The 14952-nt window shown below is 39.8% G+C and overlaps 3 protein-coding genes across 3 annotated transcripts; all 3 read right to left on the bottom strand.

The window, feature by feature from the left end:
• Positions 1 to 203: 203 nt before the first annotated feature.
• On the bottom strand, positions 204 to 1503 carry LOC128856335 (chorion protein S38). Its single transcript, XM_054091633.1, has 2 exons — positions 1311 to 1503; positions 204 to 1203 (listed from the first exon to the last, which is right to left on the bottom strand). Exons 1-2 carry the CDS (start codon positions 1356 to 1358, stop codon positions 385 to 387), a joined length of 867 nt encoding a protein of 288 aa, XP_053947608.1. The 5' UTR covers positions 1359 to 1503; the 3' UTR covers positions 204 to 384.
• Positions 1504 to 7304: 5801 nt separating this feature from the next.
• LOC128856334 (chorion protein S36) lies at positions 7305 to 8539 on the bottom strand. The gene is made up of 2 exons (XM_054091631.1): positions 8421 to 8539; positions 7305 to 8257 (listed from the first exon to the last, which is right to left on the bottom strand). Exons 1-2 carry the CDS (start codon positions 8460 to 8462, stop codon positions 7421 to 7423), a joined length of 879 nt encoding a protein of 292 aa, XP_053947606.1. The 5' UTR covers positions 8463 to 8539; the 3' UTR covers positions 7305 to 7420.
• Positions 8540 to 12980: 4441 nt separating this feature from the next.
• LOC128856333 (putative cyclin-dependent serine/threonine-protein kinase DDB_G0272797/DDB_G0274007) lies at positions 12981 to 14952 on the bottom strand. The gene is made up of 2 exons (XM_054091630.1): positions 14666 to 14952; positions 12981 to 14541 (listed from the first exon to the last, which is right to left on the bottom strand). The coding sequence occupies exons 1-2, from the start codon at positions 14732 to 14734 to the stop codon at positions 13105 to 13107; spliced, it is 1506 nt and encodes a 501-aa protein (XP_053947605.1). The 5' UTR covers positions 14735 to 14952; the 3' UTR covers positions 12981 to 13104.

Here is a 14952-nt window from a genome sequence, read left to right as displayed (position 1 = left end):
CATTGAGCAAATGTGATTACATTATCAAACACTCTTTTTGTAATTTCTTTACGAAAAGTGTTGAATGATTATAATCAGTCCATGTGTCCACATGTAACTTAAAATTCTTGCTAGAGTAGTATGGCATGTCACTATAAAATCGCCTAAACTCATTTCCTTTAACAAATAATTCCAATCAAATTATATGAGCTAATATAGAAATATTCAGTTTTTTATAAAAAAGTTTTATTGACACTCTTTGGTGTAGTATATGTTTTTTAGTTTTAAAAGTTTTAGGTTCATAACCTTTCAATCTGTAGTTAGATTGATTTCCCAATGGCTTAGTTCTTTACCCTAAGTCAGAGGTAAATTGTTTAAGAGCAAAATTTCTATCAAGTAGAAATCTTAGTATGGTGAAGCTGATGGAGCATAGCCACCCTGAGCGGAGCCACCACCGCTGTATCCACCTTGCGCACCACCACCAGCGGCGCTTTCATACCCGTTTTTCCCTGAAGTAGCAATATTAGTCAAAGCAGACAATCCAGATCCCTGCAACAGCTGGTATCCAGCGGCTTCAGCTTCGGCGTTCGCGTTATTTGCAGCACCACTGGCACCAGCTGCGCCACCGTAACCGCTATTATAAGCAGCTTGTTGCTTCTCGTTAACGAAATATTTTTCTGCTGGTGGTTTGACAACGTTCACATAGACAGGCTCCACCTTAACTGGACGTGGGTGATGCTTAACGTAGACCTTGCGCAACACTACTGCTGGAGGTTTGTGCAAGACAACTGGTGCAGGTTTCACAACTAGTGGGGGATGATTGACCAAGACTTTAGTAGGTGGTCGTTTCACGATAATAGCGGCAGGACGATGGATAAGTATTTCACCCTTGTTTTGTGGATACGTAATAGATGAGCTGACACTGGCACGTTGTCCTAAGGAGTAAGGGATGTTTTGGGAAGGATGGACTTTACCGCAGGGAGATGGTACACCATTCCCATCACCTTCAATAGCACCCGATCCGCCGATGCCTTGGATGATGCCACTGAGCGTATCACCACTGCTGCCACTGCCGCCACTGCCGCCAATGGCGCCAATGCCACCAATGCCGCCACTGCCGCCACTACCGCCACTGCCACCACCGCCGCCACCGCCGCCACCACCACCATAACCACCAGATAGTCCTTGTGATCCATACGAAGCATAGGCTGTGGTGCTGCACGCCTGTATTTGGAGAAAAAAAGAATGGGAGAAAATGTTAGCAAGTTGACATAAATTGATTCGATTTCGAAAATCTTCATATGGTGTGCGTAATTGGGTGCGGTACGTACAATCAATGCGATGGACCACACGTAAAGCAGGTGTTGAAAGCGGTTCATTATGTCGCTAGTCGTGTACTGGGGGATGATGTTGCTATGACTTGCGGAACTTGTTCACGCCTTGCGTTGAATATCTCTTGTTGTGTTATGTTTTTGTGTTCTCAAGGCAAGAGCACCGTTAGCTGACTGTGGCCAATTGGTCAGCATGATTTGTTTAAATATGCTTTGGTGACATTATAGCGTACTGCACATTCAATTACGTGACATTTGTGCGGCAGTTCAGCGCGCCAACCGACGCTATGTAGTCTTTTCAAAATTATTGTCGCGATTTTGTGTTGTTGATATTCATTCGACATGCTTATCGCAGTGATATCATTCGGTATTGATATTCTAGCACATTAGCTGATTGGCTCACTTCAGCCGGCAGCTCTCGCAAACCCGGCTCCCACCTTGGCGGATATGAGATTATGGAGGAAATATTCATTTCCGTGTAATATTTTTTTGTTTTTTAGTCGGGACTACTAGCAAGTGCAGCACTCAGACATTAATTAAGTCCATTGTACTACACCTGGATTCCCTTTTAATATTCTTTAAAACTACCCGATCTCCGAAGAAATCTGAGTAGATCTCGTGGTGCCAAGGAGCCAAGGTGGTCGCTTCTTAATACATCAGTGCCAAAGACCTCAAGCCTGATTCGAGCGAAGGCGGGACAGACGCACAGAAAATGGTCCGCCGTCTCATCCTCCTCTCCACATGCTGGGCAGAGTGCACTGTCTGAGATGCCCTCCCTTTCCATGTGCTTTGCCCATACAAAGTGGCCCGATATCAGTCCAACCAGCCGCCTACAGTCCCCTCTGCTTAATGACAGAAGGGTTTGCGACAGTCGTTTGGACATGACAGGTAACATCAGTTTCGTCCATCTGCAGCCTCTCTCAGCTTGCCAAGCTTGATGTGGGTTGTAGTAACCCATTTGCTAACCGTGGCTTTGATGGCCGCAGAAGGGAGTGGAAAAACGGGCTCTCCGCCAAAGAAGTTGGCCTTAGCGCCCATCTTAGCTAAGAAGTCACAGGTCTCGTTTCCCACGATACCCACGTGTCCCGGGACCCATGTTAGCATCAGGCTGTTACGTCTACCGACATAGTTCAGCCTAGATTTACAGGACTCGACTACCCCTGATGTGGTTGGGGGGCTGTCTAAGGGCATGAGCGCAGCTTGGCTGTCGCTGCAGGCACATATAAATCTGCCTCTCCATCGGTTTTCCACAACAAAGTTCATCGCTTCTTGAACTGCATACACCTCCGCTTGAAACACAGATGCATGCATTCCAAGAGCAAAGTGCAGTTTTGTCCTGCTGGATTCCACGTAGACCCCAGAGCCGGAGCCAACCTCGGTCCTGGAGCCATCCGTGAATTTCTTATTTCAGGATACAAGTCGCTAAATAAAGATTTTCGTAACAGATTACTCACATGCCAGACATATGATATGTTACATAGATACTACATAGGTGAAATACGTTTACATACATGCATTTCCTAGGTGCAAATTCATTCCTTCCACGCAAGAGTTGTCCACCTATTGTTGTATACTTTTCCGACACTTACTGCCTCGCTGCATTCTTTTCTGATATTTTCGTACCCTAAAATCTCTTCATACACAACTAAATAGACTCCAAACACATGATTTACTCAGAATAAGGAACGAAGCTCATGTATGCAGAGAAAAACAAAGTTATCGAATGTAATTTATTGGAATATTCTTATTCGATTATTACTTGCTCCAAGCACAAGTTACGATTTTAGTGCATATTCAGTAAAAAAATAAGCAATCTGGTGTCATCTTTTGCAAACTATATAAGAATGAGCTGGTCAAGTGATCAAGGGAAAGAGGCATTAGATGAGTAGGTTTAAGAGGGCAAGTAGTGGATGTCATTTGGGATTCCCCTATGTATCATAGTTTGAGAATATCGGATTCGATTCGGAATAAATAGTTTGGGCTGCTACAATATTTAGCATGTAAATGTGTTCAGTGTAACGCCGGTTTCACGTTAGGTTAGGTTATACTGGGTGACCGAAACTACGCAGAGACCATTTTGGTCTATAGGGATACCAAATCTGAGTCCTTTTTTTAGCGAAAATACGCATCACTCAAAATGCGCGTTAGTTGGTTAGAGTGGTGATTCATCCAGAATCCAACTAGCGCTTCCGCACCATTTTGTTGCCACATCCTCGTTACCAACTTGTTTACCAGTTATTTACGGCATGACTATATCCAGTCTGTGCGGTTTAAGAACCTTTTTAGGATGTTGATATTTAAGCCAGACAGTTGTTCGAGACTCTCGAACAGCGGTTTCCCAGGGTTAACATTCTGTCCCAAGATGCGCGCACTCCTCGCGAATTTTAGGAGTTGCTCAAGCTCCAGTTGATGCATAGATTCTAGTCTTTCAAAACTGAGAGCACCCAGCTATAGTCTAGTTATCCAGAGATCCGGACAATAGCAAAGAAGATCCTCCAGTGTTTCACGTACGATGTATAGTATAGAATGAAGATGTAACCAACACCCGACCGTTAACCAAATCTCAGCGATTTTGATGGAATCCGCTGATTTGCTGACGTAAATGGGGTTATGACAGTGGCTTGCTTACGAAAAAACTAAGATTATGTTGGTGATACACGAACAAAATCTCTTCTTCTTAATTGACGCGATAACCGCTTACGCGATTTTGGCCGAGTTTAACGAAGCGCGCCAGTCGTTTCTCTCGTGCTAATCGGCGCCAATTGGACACACCAAGTGCAGCCAAATCCTTCTCCACCTGATCTTTCTAACGCAGAGAAGGCCTTCCTCTTCCTCTACTACCACCAGCTGGTACCGCCTTTTCCGTACCAAAATCTTCCGCAGAATCTTTCTCTCAAACACTTCAAGCGTCGCTTCATCGTAGCTACGTAGCCATTATTCATTTCATTTCGTCGCCGTCTGAACAACATCTAATTGGAAGAGTGTATGAATACGTGTGAAATGAGCGGGCATAATTCTGCTGTCGCATCCCTTGTGACGTGCTAGCCAAGTTACTTTCGCAAGTTTGCTTCGTATAGCCAAACCTGGTAATCTATTATCCTTCAGTTTCACGAGGCCACTGAAGCCATACAACAGTCATGTGAAGTATGGTAAGTTACTGAAGCTATTGATGAGGTCCCCGATCAAATTCTATTTAGATCAGTGAGCCATCATCCGCAAAATATGAAGTTTGCGGTTGTACTTTTTCACAATTCGCTGAATGATGTTGCAACTCTATTAATATCAGCAAATTTAGTTCACTTGAGTATTGTTCTATGGTTATGAGTTCTATTCGTGAAAAATTTAGCTGTCAGAAAAATGGTTTATTTTTCGAAGTTTCCAAAAACATTAGTTGAAAAATGTCAGTGCAGTGCTATGTACTCCCTCTTGACCGAAACAAATTGTTCCGACTCGAATTAGTGATCATTTGTTTCAATAAGATGGTACTATAACAGTTTTATTTAATCTAAAATTATTTTATTTTAAAGACATTCTGCTTTATAACAATCATTATTATAATTTAAGTTTATTTAATTTTTAATATTTTGCATTTTAAAAACCTTATTCTGGTTTTAACCCTTGTCGTGCTTTAACGAGTCTGACTCGTGATGAAAATTTTGGTCCAAACATGAATATAATGAGCCAGGCACGTAGATAGATCGTCGGGCCAAACGTAAATATCACCAGCCGAGGTCGTGTAAAGATAGGCGGATCAAACATAAACATCACGAGCCTGGGTTGTGATTAAATGTTAGTTTCTATGTGTACGACACCAGAGTTAGTCACGAGTCGCATAATTGGTGTAATAAAGTAGTTTATATTATTCTGCCGTGTTTACCACGCGTTGACGCGTAATACTTGGGCACATTTTAAATTTAAATTCAGTTTTCTATAGCATGGCATTGAAAATTATAATTATATACTCAATATTTTTGCCATTGTCTGTCAGAAAAAATGTTCTTACCGCTGCCTCTACCTCTATTTGTTCGCACGCAGTCAGAATCAGATAACAAGCCGTCGATTGTCTTCTATCTTCTGTTTAGGATTTTTTGTCACCACTCATACATAAATGAAATTTACTTTGACGCGACACTGTAAATAGTGCCCTTTTCTCATCTAACTATTGCTTTTATGGCCGCGTTGAAATCAAATAATTCCCTAAAAGGTAGAGGTAAAGGTAGCTCAAAATTTTATTTTTTAGTTCACACAGGTGACTCAAATGGTTAATGAACTGACGACATGCTTTTTATTGCATTTTTGTAGGTGTACCAGGACCATTTAGTACAATCTTTGCCTTGACAAAATTGGGTACCTTTTAAAAGGATACTCACGCATCAGTCAGACAAAATAGACTTACATGTAGGAGACGTATTTGTTTACAGAATAGTCTACGTTAGTCAGCAGCGTGTATTAAAAATTTTTGGAACTTATGGAATAATTGTTAACTTTTCTCTTCTCTGTTACACTAAGCTAAGTGGATGAACTCACCTCGAGACTTCTAGAAACGGGTAGTTACTAAATGTAGTTAAATAATATCAACGAGATCCCCATACCACTGATTTGAAGAGATTTCGATATCAGGAGAAGACTGTGCGGAGAAATTGACAAATGATTTAACATATAAAATTGTTCCTTCATTTTCAGATCGGATGACGATAATACGTGATTTGGTGCCAATTTTTAGTTAAAAAAATGAATAACTGATAATATTCAGACGCCTTTGGAAATCAAGTAAGGTTAATTTTTTGGTTTCGAGAAATTTTTAGTTTCCAAGGGTTAACTCATCAAAAAACCATTTGCCTTTCGGAGTCGGCTTAAAACTGTAGGTGGTTCCTCCAATTGTAGAAAAACATCAAGACGCACGCCACAAATAGGAGGAGGAGCTCGGCCAAACACCTAACAGAAGTGTACGCGCCATTTTTTTTGTTTTCAAGGGTTACCTCAGACTCGTCGAAAGGAAAACAACGATTCAATCTGTCCCGGAACTGAGAGATTGAAACAAAAACGATTCAACGTAAAAATACAGACTAGATTGGCTATTTGGTATATCCATATATGTTTATGTATAAAATATGCGCTTAAACCAGGATATTTAAGAATAGCTATTATTTTTTATTTTATTTTTTGCTGGCGGCATTGAGCCTTTTATTTATTTATTTTCTTTATAACGATATTTGTGCTAAGCAGGTGCTTGTCAAAAATTGAAGAGAGTAAAAAATGGCTGTCGTCATAGCAGAATGCGTTGCACATGACTATCATTCGGGAGGACCAGGGTTCGCAACCCACTTGTGCCCGGTGGAGCATGAAATACCAAATGATATAAAATCGGTAGGCAATGGCAAACCTCCGAGTGTATTTCTGCGTTGAAAAAGCTGCTTATAAAAAAAACTATCTGCCATTCGGAGATTGCATGAAACTGTAGGTCCCTCCATTTGAAGAGCAACATCAAGACGCACACTACAAATAGGAGAAGGAGCTCGACAAAACGCCCAATAAAGGATGTAAGCGCCAATTATACATACACATACATACAAAAAGTAGAAAAATCTAAATAAAAAGAAAGAAAATACTTCCCCAAAAAATAAGCTTGTTCGACTTTCTATTAAAAAACCGTGTTGGCATTAGACATATACATCTTGAGTTAGGTTTAGATTTGGCAGCCGCATCCCACACAGAGACAGCGAATTAAGTCTACTCGTATTATGAATTCGATAATTCACACTTTCTTTAAATTCACAGCAAAAATTAAATATTGAATATCAATTCACTCTGCCGTTGACTTATTTTTGAATATTTCTTTATTTATGGCGTACGAATTAGACGTCACACGATCTCACCAATTTAACACTCAGTTTACTTTGAACTTTGTTTCGAGTATATACCCGCCATGGATCACATGCCAAAGCCTTCGTTTTGATTGCAAAAAGGTTAACGTAGGTAAAAAAACAAAAGCTCTTCTAAGAAAATTTGGTTTTTATTCTTTCATTGTCGAATAGGACATATAAAACATGTAAAAAAAAATGTTGACTGAAAAGAATACCAAGCAACGCTTATGTTGCCTTACGCTAGATTTAATAGCCTGCTGATGGAGCGCTTCCGTAGCCGCTGCTAGGCGCAGGCGCGGCGTTATAAGATGCAGCTGGAGGAGCGTCATAAGAGCTATCACCACCATATGATGCCTCACCGCCATAGGAAGATGCAGAGGCAGCTGGTGCTGGTGCAGATTCATAAGATGGAGCAGGTGCCGAGTATGATGAGCCACCATTATAAGTTTGCTGTACACCGGGTACAAGTGGAGCATCGACCTTCTTGCCTGGTTTGTAAACTTTTACGTAAACTGGGTTCAAGCTAAGTGGTGTGGGCACCTTGTTGATTACTTCTTGTTGATAGATCACCGATGGTTTGATCTTGTAGATGACTGGAGCGGCTTTAACAACAGCGGCTGGTCCACCACCAATTTGAGTGGGAGGCAGCGCTGGCTGGTTGACAATGATTGGTGGCAAGGGCTGAGTGGCGATCACTTGATGATTGTTTTGGCCATAAGGCACCAAAAGGGAACGATAAACGCCCTGATCGACTACATTTGGTGCAACAATGTTGATTTTACCCTGACGAATGTTCGAGGCCAAACTGGACTCAGCCAAAGATTCTGCAATGGCATCAGAGTTCTTCAAATTACGGTAGACGGGGTTGTTGTTAAGCGCATGCAATTGAGCTTGCACCTGGGTAAGCCGCGAAGCTTCGGCGTGTGAAATTGGAATTTCAGCATTGGCAGGTGTGATGGATCCCCCAGACTGATGAGCTCCACCGGCAGCAGCTTGCACTAGTTCGTCGAGACCGCTGGATGAAGCAGCGGATATATAGGACGCACCACCATTGGGAGCTGAGCCATACGATGCCGACGTAAGCTTTATAAGAAAATAGAAAAACAAATACGATTATTACCAATAGTTCACGCATGAATGTCGAATATTTATATGTGTGTGTGCACTCATTTTCATCATTTCATTTTTTTTTCGATTCTTTATATTTTTATTGAGGCGTGTGTGTTTGTAGTTTTTGCTCACGTACCGGTGCGGCAACGATGAAAAGTGTGAATAGGAAACAGTTCATTGTATGACCTCTTTGATCTGTTTATGCCGATGGACTGTTCACTGCAGTGTGTCGTAATACTACTTGTACCGGTGATATAATTGAAGCTTTTATATATGAGAAGTGCGCTCAGTTTGCTGTACGTGATTTATACAAGAAATACGAGTAATGCGATCGAAAAGAACTTATAGTTTATCGGATATTAGTTGTGTGGCACGCGATAACTGGATGGAAGTGGTGGTTAATTTGCCAGCGGTACGTTCTTTCTATATCACTGGCAATAGATCGCTATCAATGCGAAAGGGAAAGAGGTGATTTCGTTAACGTTGCAATAGCGTTTGTCGCTCAGCACCAACGATGGCTTAGCTTCCGCCAAATGCGCTCGTATACGAAGAGAGTTAGAATGCATATGGGTTCATCGGCGAACTTTGTGGGTTGTCAAAGAAAATTTGTGAGCAACATTTGTGACACCAATCCTTCAATATTGTACTTCAATTTTCAAGTTGTATGTTTAGCGGCCGCCGTAGCCAAATGGATTGGTGCGCGATTACCATTCGGGAATGCGTAGATTCGAATTTTCGTGCATGAAACAGCAAAATGATAGAACAAGTTTTTTCCAATAGCGGTCACCCCTCAGCAGACAATGGCAAACCTCCGAGTGTATTTCTGCCATGAAAAATCTGCTCATAAAAAACCATTTGCCGTTCGGAGTCGGCTTAAAACTGTAGGCCCCTCCATTTGTTGAACAACATCAAGAGGCACGGAGGCGCAGTGCGGTCGAATACCTAACAGAAGTGTGCGCGCCAATTATTCATTTTTTTATGTTTGATGATTACATGTAAAGATATTATACATAGATGGATGAACTTTCTTCCTAATTAAAACTTTTATTTTTAGTAAAATTATGCGTGGTTTGGTTTCCGACCTACTTAAATGGGTTTAACTTTTACTATGTCATACTATTTTTGAAATATAAATACCTGTAACTTCGACAGATGGGAATATTTGAAAAAATAACGAAACTGATAGAAAATATATACGGGAATACTAGATCTGCGGTTCGGACGGGAAAAGCATCCGACTATTTGGAAATCTGTCTGGAAGTCTGTTGTCGCCATAATTATTCACTTTATACCTAAATGATGTGCACGACTATTTGGAAGTTAGACTATTGGTTGAGGGCATGAATATACGAATAACCCTAAGGTCATGCAATCCATGATTAATAACCTGGAGAAATACTGCGCTGAATGGAATATGGAAGTAAACCCAAATAAATCGGGTATGATGGTCTTTAAAAGCGGTGGACGACTTTCCCAGGCAGAAAAATGGTGGTACCAAGGTGAAGAAATTAAATTGGTGACAGAATATAAATACCTTGGTGTCATTCTCACACCCAAAATGGCATTCGGCAAGCACTTCTGGCTTAGAAATCCTTCGATGCGCTTGTAAGACCATGATTTTTTAAGAGCTATAGGAAAGTTTTTTAAAAAAACACACGTAAAATTCAAAAAAATGCATGAAACTTTTATTTAAATCGATAGTACAGTCCATATAATTCAATGTTTGAAGATTATTTCATGCAAATGTTGACCGCGACTGCGCGTCTGGTCCATCCGCTTAGTCCAATTTTGGCATACTCTTTCCAATGCCTCGGCCGGTATCTCACATATAAATGCTTTAATGTTGTCTTCCAATGCGTTGATTGAAGCAGGCTTGTTTGAATAGACATTAGCTTAAACATAGCCACACAAAAAATAAACTAAAGGCTTTATATCGCACAATCTGGGTGGCCAATTGACAGGTCCCGAACGTGAAATAAAATGGTCACCGAACTCGCCTCTCAACAAGTCCACTGTTACGCGTGCTGTGTGGCATGTGGCACCGTCTTGCTGAAACCACATGTCACGCAAGTGAAGCTCTTGCATTTTGGGCAAAAAAAAGTTGGATATCATTTCACGGTAGCGCTCACCATTCACAGTTACGTTACGATTCGCAGCATCTTTGAAGAGGTACGGTCCAATGATACCTCCAGCCCATAAACTGCACCAAACTGTGACCTTTTCTGGATACATTGGTAGCTCTTGCAATTCTTCTGGCTGATCTTTACTCCAAAATCGACAATTCTGCTTATTTACGCACCCATTGATCCAAAAATGAGCTTCGTCGCTGAACACAAGTGGATCTTAAACTTTCTTAACAAAACTCGCATTTTTATAATAAAATTCAATGATTTGCAAGCGTTGTTCGTTTGTAAGCCGATTCATGGTTAAATTATAGACCAAACTGAAGATGTTTGACAGTGAAATAAAACTCGAAATGTGCGTCAGCTGTTTAAAGCAACAGTTTAAAAAGATAATAGCTAAAAAATCAGCTTTTAAATGCCACTGATATCACAGGCCTGCGAAATTTAACTTTTTTCAGTTTCTAGAATGGCTGTACTTGTTTCTTGTAGTTTTTTATGCGCTGAAAACGAATCTGACCTTCAAAATGCTCCATCACGTCAGGATTTTTGGTAAATGAAGCCTAAAAGGTCAAAAAATGGCCATTTTAGCCATTTTTGATAATTTTTTTTGGGATAGAAATTTTTTTTTTTCAATTTTCGACGAAAAGGTCGCATAGTACAACTCTTTAGCTTTAAAACCCATTTTTTTAAATTATTGTACGATTTTTAAAAAAAAAGTTATGACATTTTGAAATTAACAGTTTCAGTTACGCCAATAGACGTTATACCCAACGTATACGTAACTGAAACTGTTAATTTCAAAATGTCATAACTTTTTTTTAAAAAATCGTACAATAATTTAAAAAAATGGGTTTTAAAGCTAAAGAGTTCTACTATGCGACCTTTTCGTCGAAAATTGAAAAAAAAAAATTTCTATCTCAAAAAAAATTATCAAAAATGGCTAAAATGGCCATTTTTTGACCTTTTAGGCTTCATTTACCAAAAATCCTGACGTGATGGAGCATTTTGAAGGTCAGATTCGTTTTCAGCGCATAAAAAACTACAAGAAACAAGTACAGCCATTCTAGAAACTCACCCTCGCAGGACTGTGTATTCTAATAATTCTTTTGCATTTGCTCAATACAGTTCCCTGAGTTTCATGGCAATATTTAACAATTATAACCAACGCAAATCTATTAAAGGTGGTATCGGTAAATCAGCGGACTAGTTTTTTTTCTTGAGCTGCGTCCATTGCGCTGTCAGCCAGAATGAAACAAGGCGAGTTCATTCTTTGTTTTCTACTTTGCCAATACTTTGCCGTGAAATAAAATATACAAAACATTGTTGTTGGTCTAGTGCCACCATCTTTAATGAATGCGCCTTGATTATAACTATTAACTTTAGAATACAATTTTCATAGATTTATTATTATTATTATTATTTATTAGAGAAATATAAAATATTGCACTAACAATTTTAACACACTGGCTGCATTTCATAGATTTAATAGACTCGCATTGCTTATAGTTTTTGCCCATAATCGTTTTTAAACCGTGCATATCACTCAAGAGCTCTTGCGCCATCAAAGTGGAAAGTTTCTGTAAAAATTTCACAAAGTTTTTAACAAAACGTAATACAGTCGACTCTCGTACGCAATACAGTCAACATTCGAGGGACTCTTAAAACATTACGAATTATCGAGTGTTTGAAATATTAAATGGCTCGAAATTTTTGAGAGAAAATAAATAAAACCTCAAATTATTAAGTGTTTTTATTTAACTGCTAATGTTTTACATATCCATAATGTGAATTAATTAATCTTTGAAAAGAATTCATTTATACATGTTTGCTTCGAAGCACATTGCTGCTGCTCAGACTTTTCAATACTTTTTAAGGAGAAAAAGTGCCTGATATGCAGTTTCATCAGTTTCCTTTTGTAGGCAAAAGTTTTGTAAGTTATCGACTGAGACTTTTGCCACCTTAACTGACACCTCTGCCAAAGGTTCTGATGTATCGTCTTCATCTTCATCGTTGCTCTTTTCATTCGTATCTGTCGCAGATAACATTTCGCCATCGGTTAGTGATCCTGAGACAGCAACAACTTCATCCACTTGAACATAATCAGAAAAACTCACACCGCTGATGTTAACTGCTGGTACCATTGATGGTTCTTCATCATCCATAATTATTTGCTTTTTCTTTTGAGCACTCGTCAAACAAATATACTTTTTAGGACTCATATTTAATACAAATTTTTAATCTGTATACTAACGAAGCGATTCGTCCGTCAAAATGTGCCTATGTTTTATGCATAACACGCAACCGAATAAATTAGTTTGAGGTCACTCTTTCACAAATCTCTTGGATTCATTGATGAATCTTAAGAGTATGAACTTTATCCATACTCAGTATATCGCAACCCAATATCCTAAGTCTGATTCTGGAAAACGCCAGACAGCTAAAGAGAAAATGCTCTGCAGTGTCGTCATCCTTAAGACAGGATAGGCATATCGGGCTGTCTACGCAGCCATATGCTGACCACAAGCGTTTAGTGTTAATTTAGTCTTAGCTTTCTTTTTTCAGAACTACTCGCATATTTTTAGCTAATGCACATTTTTATTGCATAATTCAGTGTTTTATTTAATTCTCTTATTTGCTCAGTCTTAAAAACTTAAAAAAGTACTACAATAAATAGCTTAATTCTTTACTATTGCACCATCACAAGCCCTCTTGGTACAGCTCCCGATTTGAAAGGCTCACTCGATTATATTCCGGATTAATTGAATCCGGCTGTGCTTGCGGTACGCCATTTTCAGCACGAGGGGCTGCTGCTTCTAGCGCAGGCGATCGCTTAGAAAGCATATAACTGAATTTATCAATGTTGTTGTCCTCCAGCGTGTTGGGCTGATGTATCGGAACCTCACTGATGGCGGCTGGATAGTCACCCTGATTATGGTGCGAAGCCGAGATGCTATTATAATAGTTCGGAGAAACGTATGGCGATGAGTATTCCTGGTTTTGATGTTGTTGCTGTTGCTGCTGTATTGGCTGATCATATAATTGAGCTTGTTGGTATTGTGTGTTTTGCATTTGCACTGGATATTGTGCCTGTTCTTGTTGGTGAAAATCGGTATGTTGTAGGTGTTGTGGTGGTTGTTGATTTTGTGTGTGTTGGAAGTGTTGTTGGGTGTGCTCTTGATTTTGAGTATGTTGTGCGTGTTGTTGGTAGTGTTGCTGATGTTCGTACGTCATGGGTGCATATGAACGTTGAGTGTATTGTGTACTGGTTACCCGTTCGTCCAAGTGCGTCTTTCCCTCTACAGGTTCATGTTGCATTGTAAGTGTGCCTATTTCTGTTCGTGTGTTTGCTTGTGTTTGTGTGTGTGTATTGTCTGTATATTGTCTGCCCTGGTCCGCCATATGTGTATGGTCACTATGATAAATCATTGATGGTAGCACAACCGGTGTATCATTAGTTTCCAATTCCAATAATTTGCTCGACTCGGGCAAACTTACCACCACAGGCGTCCCCTCAATTGTCAACGTACTATTATCTAATGCATTATTGGTTTTAATGGCTACGTTGCTGTTATCCGGTGTGTTTTTTAGATTGATATTTTGATCTCGCGTATACTTTTCCAGTTTTTCTTGGTATTGCATATTTTTTAGCGCTTCTTCGTAACTCCTCTGGTCGTTACTACTATAAAATTGATCTGAAGTGGCATTTTGCGCGTTTTGGCCCATTTCCATTTTTGTGGCATTCTTTGACCTTTCAGGTTTCTCAATATTTTGTTCGGGGCTCGGCCTTCGGCGCGACTTTCGTGCCTTATTGTTATCCCCTTTCACTTTCTTTTTATTGTTTTCTTCAAGTGTTTCATCATAAGTTTCGGACAATTGAACTTCATTTTCTCGCACTGGATTGTTCCTGGATTCTTCTTGTGTTTTATAAGCGGACCCATTTTCGCCATTGCTCCGCTCTTCCCCATCCACCTGCAAGAGTATGGCATTCTTGAAATCGTCACCCAGATGCTTCAGCCAAAAGGTTTCATCCACATCGCCGGAGGTATAAAAACGCGTTGTAAGTGCCCTCTCACCTTGATTGTTTTTCTCATCAAGAAAGTAAGGTTCCTCGGTGGTGACATTCAAAGCGGCAGACTGAATTTGAGAACATTATGAGAGGTAAGTGGTGTTGTTTTTTATGTGTTTTGTCAATTACATTGATTTTTTTTTTTTAATTTAGATATTTTAGTCTATTTCATATTTTTAGTTACACACTTACATGTCGCACCAGCAGAAACACCAAAACTATGCTGTACCACCACGCGCATTCCCATCGCACGGCAGTCATATTAGCTTTCTCTTTCGCCGGAATTGAAAAGTCCAACAACAATAATTTTCGCTCAGTACAATCTCATATTTCCGACTGATCTAAATCGCTATCAAGTATTGTCTTAAATATCTGAATAGATTTGAAACTTAGTGCAGCAACGCGCGGTGGAGGGAAACTGTTTTTTCACCACGTTTACGTATTTATTAGGCTTAGCTTTCTTTACTTTAATCTTATTT

The sequence above is a fragment of the Anastrepha ludens genome, chromosome 3, assembly GCF_028408465.1.
Source record: "Anastrepha ludens isolate Willacy chromosome 3, idAnaLude1.1, whole genome shotgun sequence".
NCBI classification, from domain to species: domain Eukaryota; kingdom Metazoa; phylum Arthropoda; class Insecta; order Diptera; family Tephritidae; genus Anastrepha; species Anastrepha ludens.
Note: the sequence above shows the minus strand (reverse complement) of the source record. Positions and strands in the feature narration are given on the sequence as shown.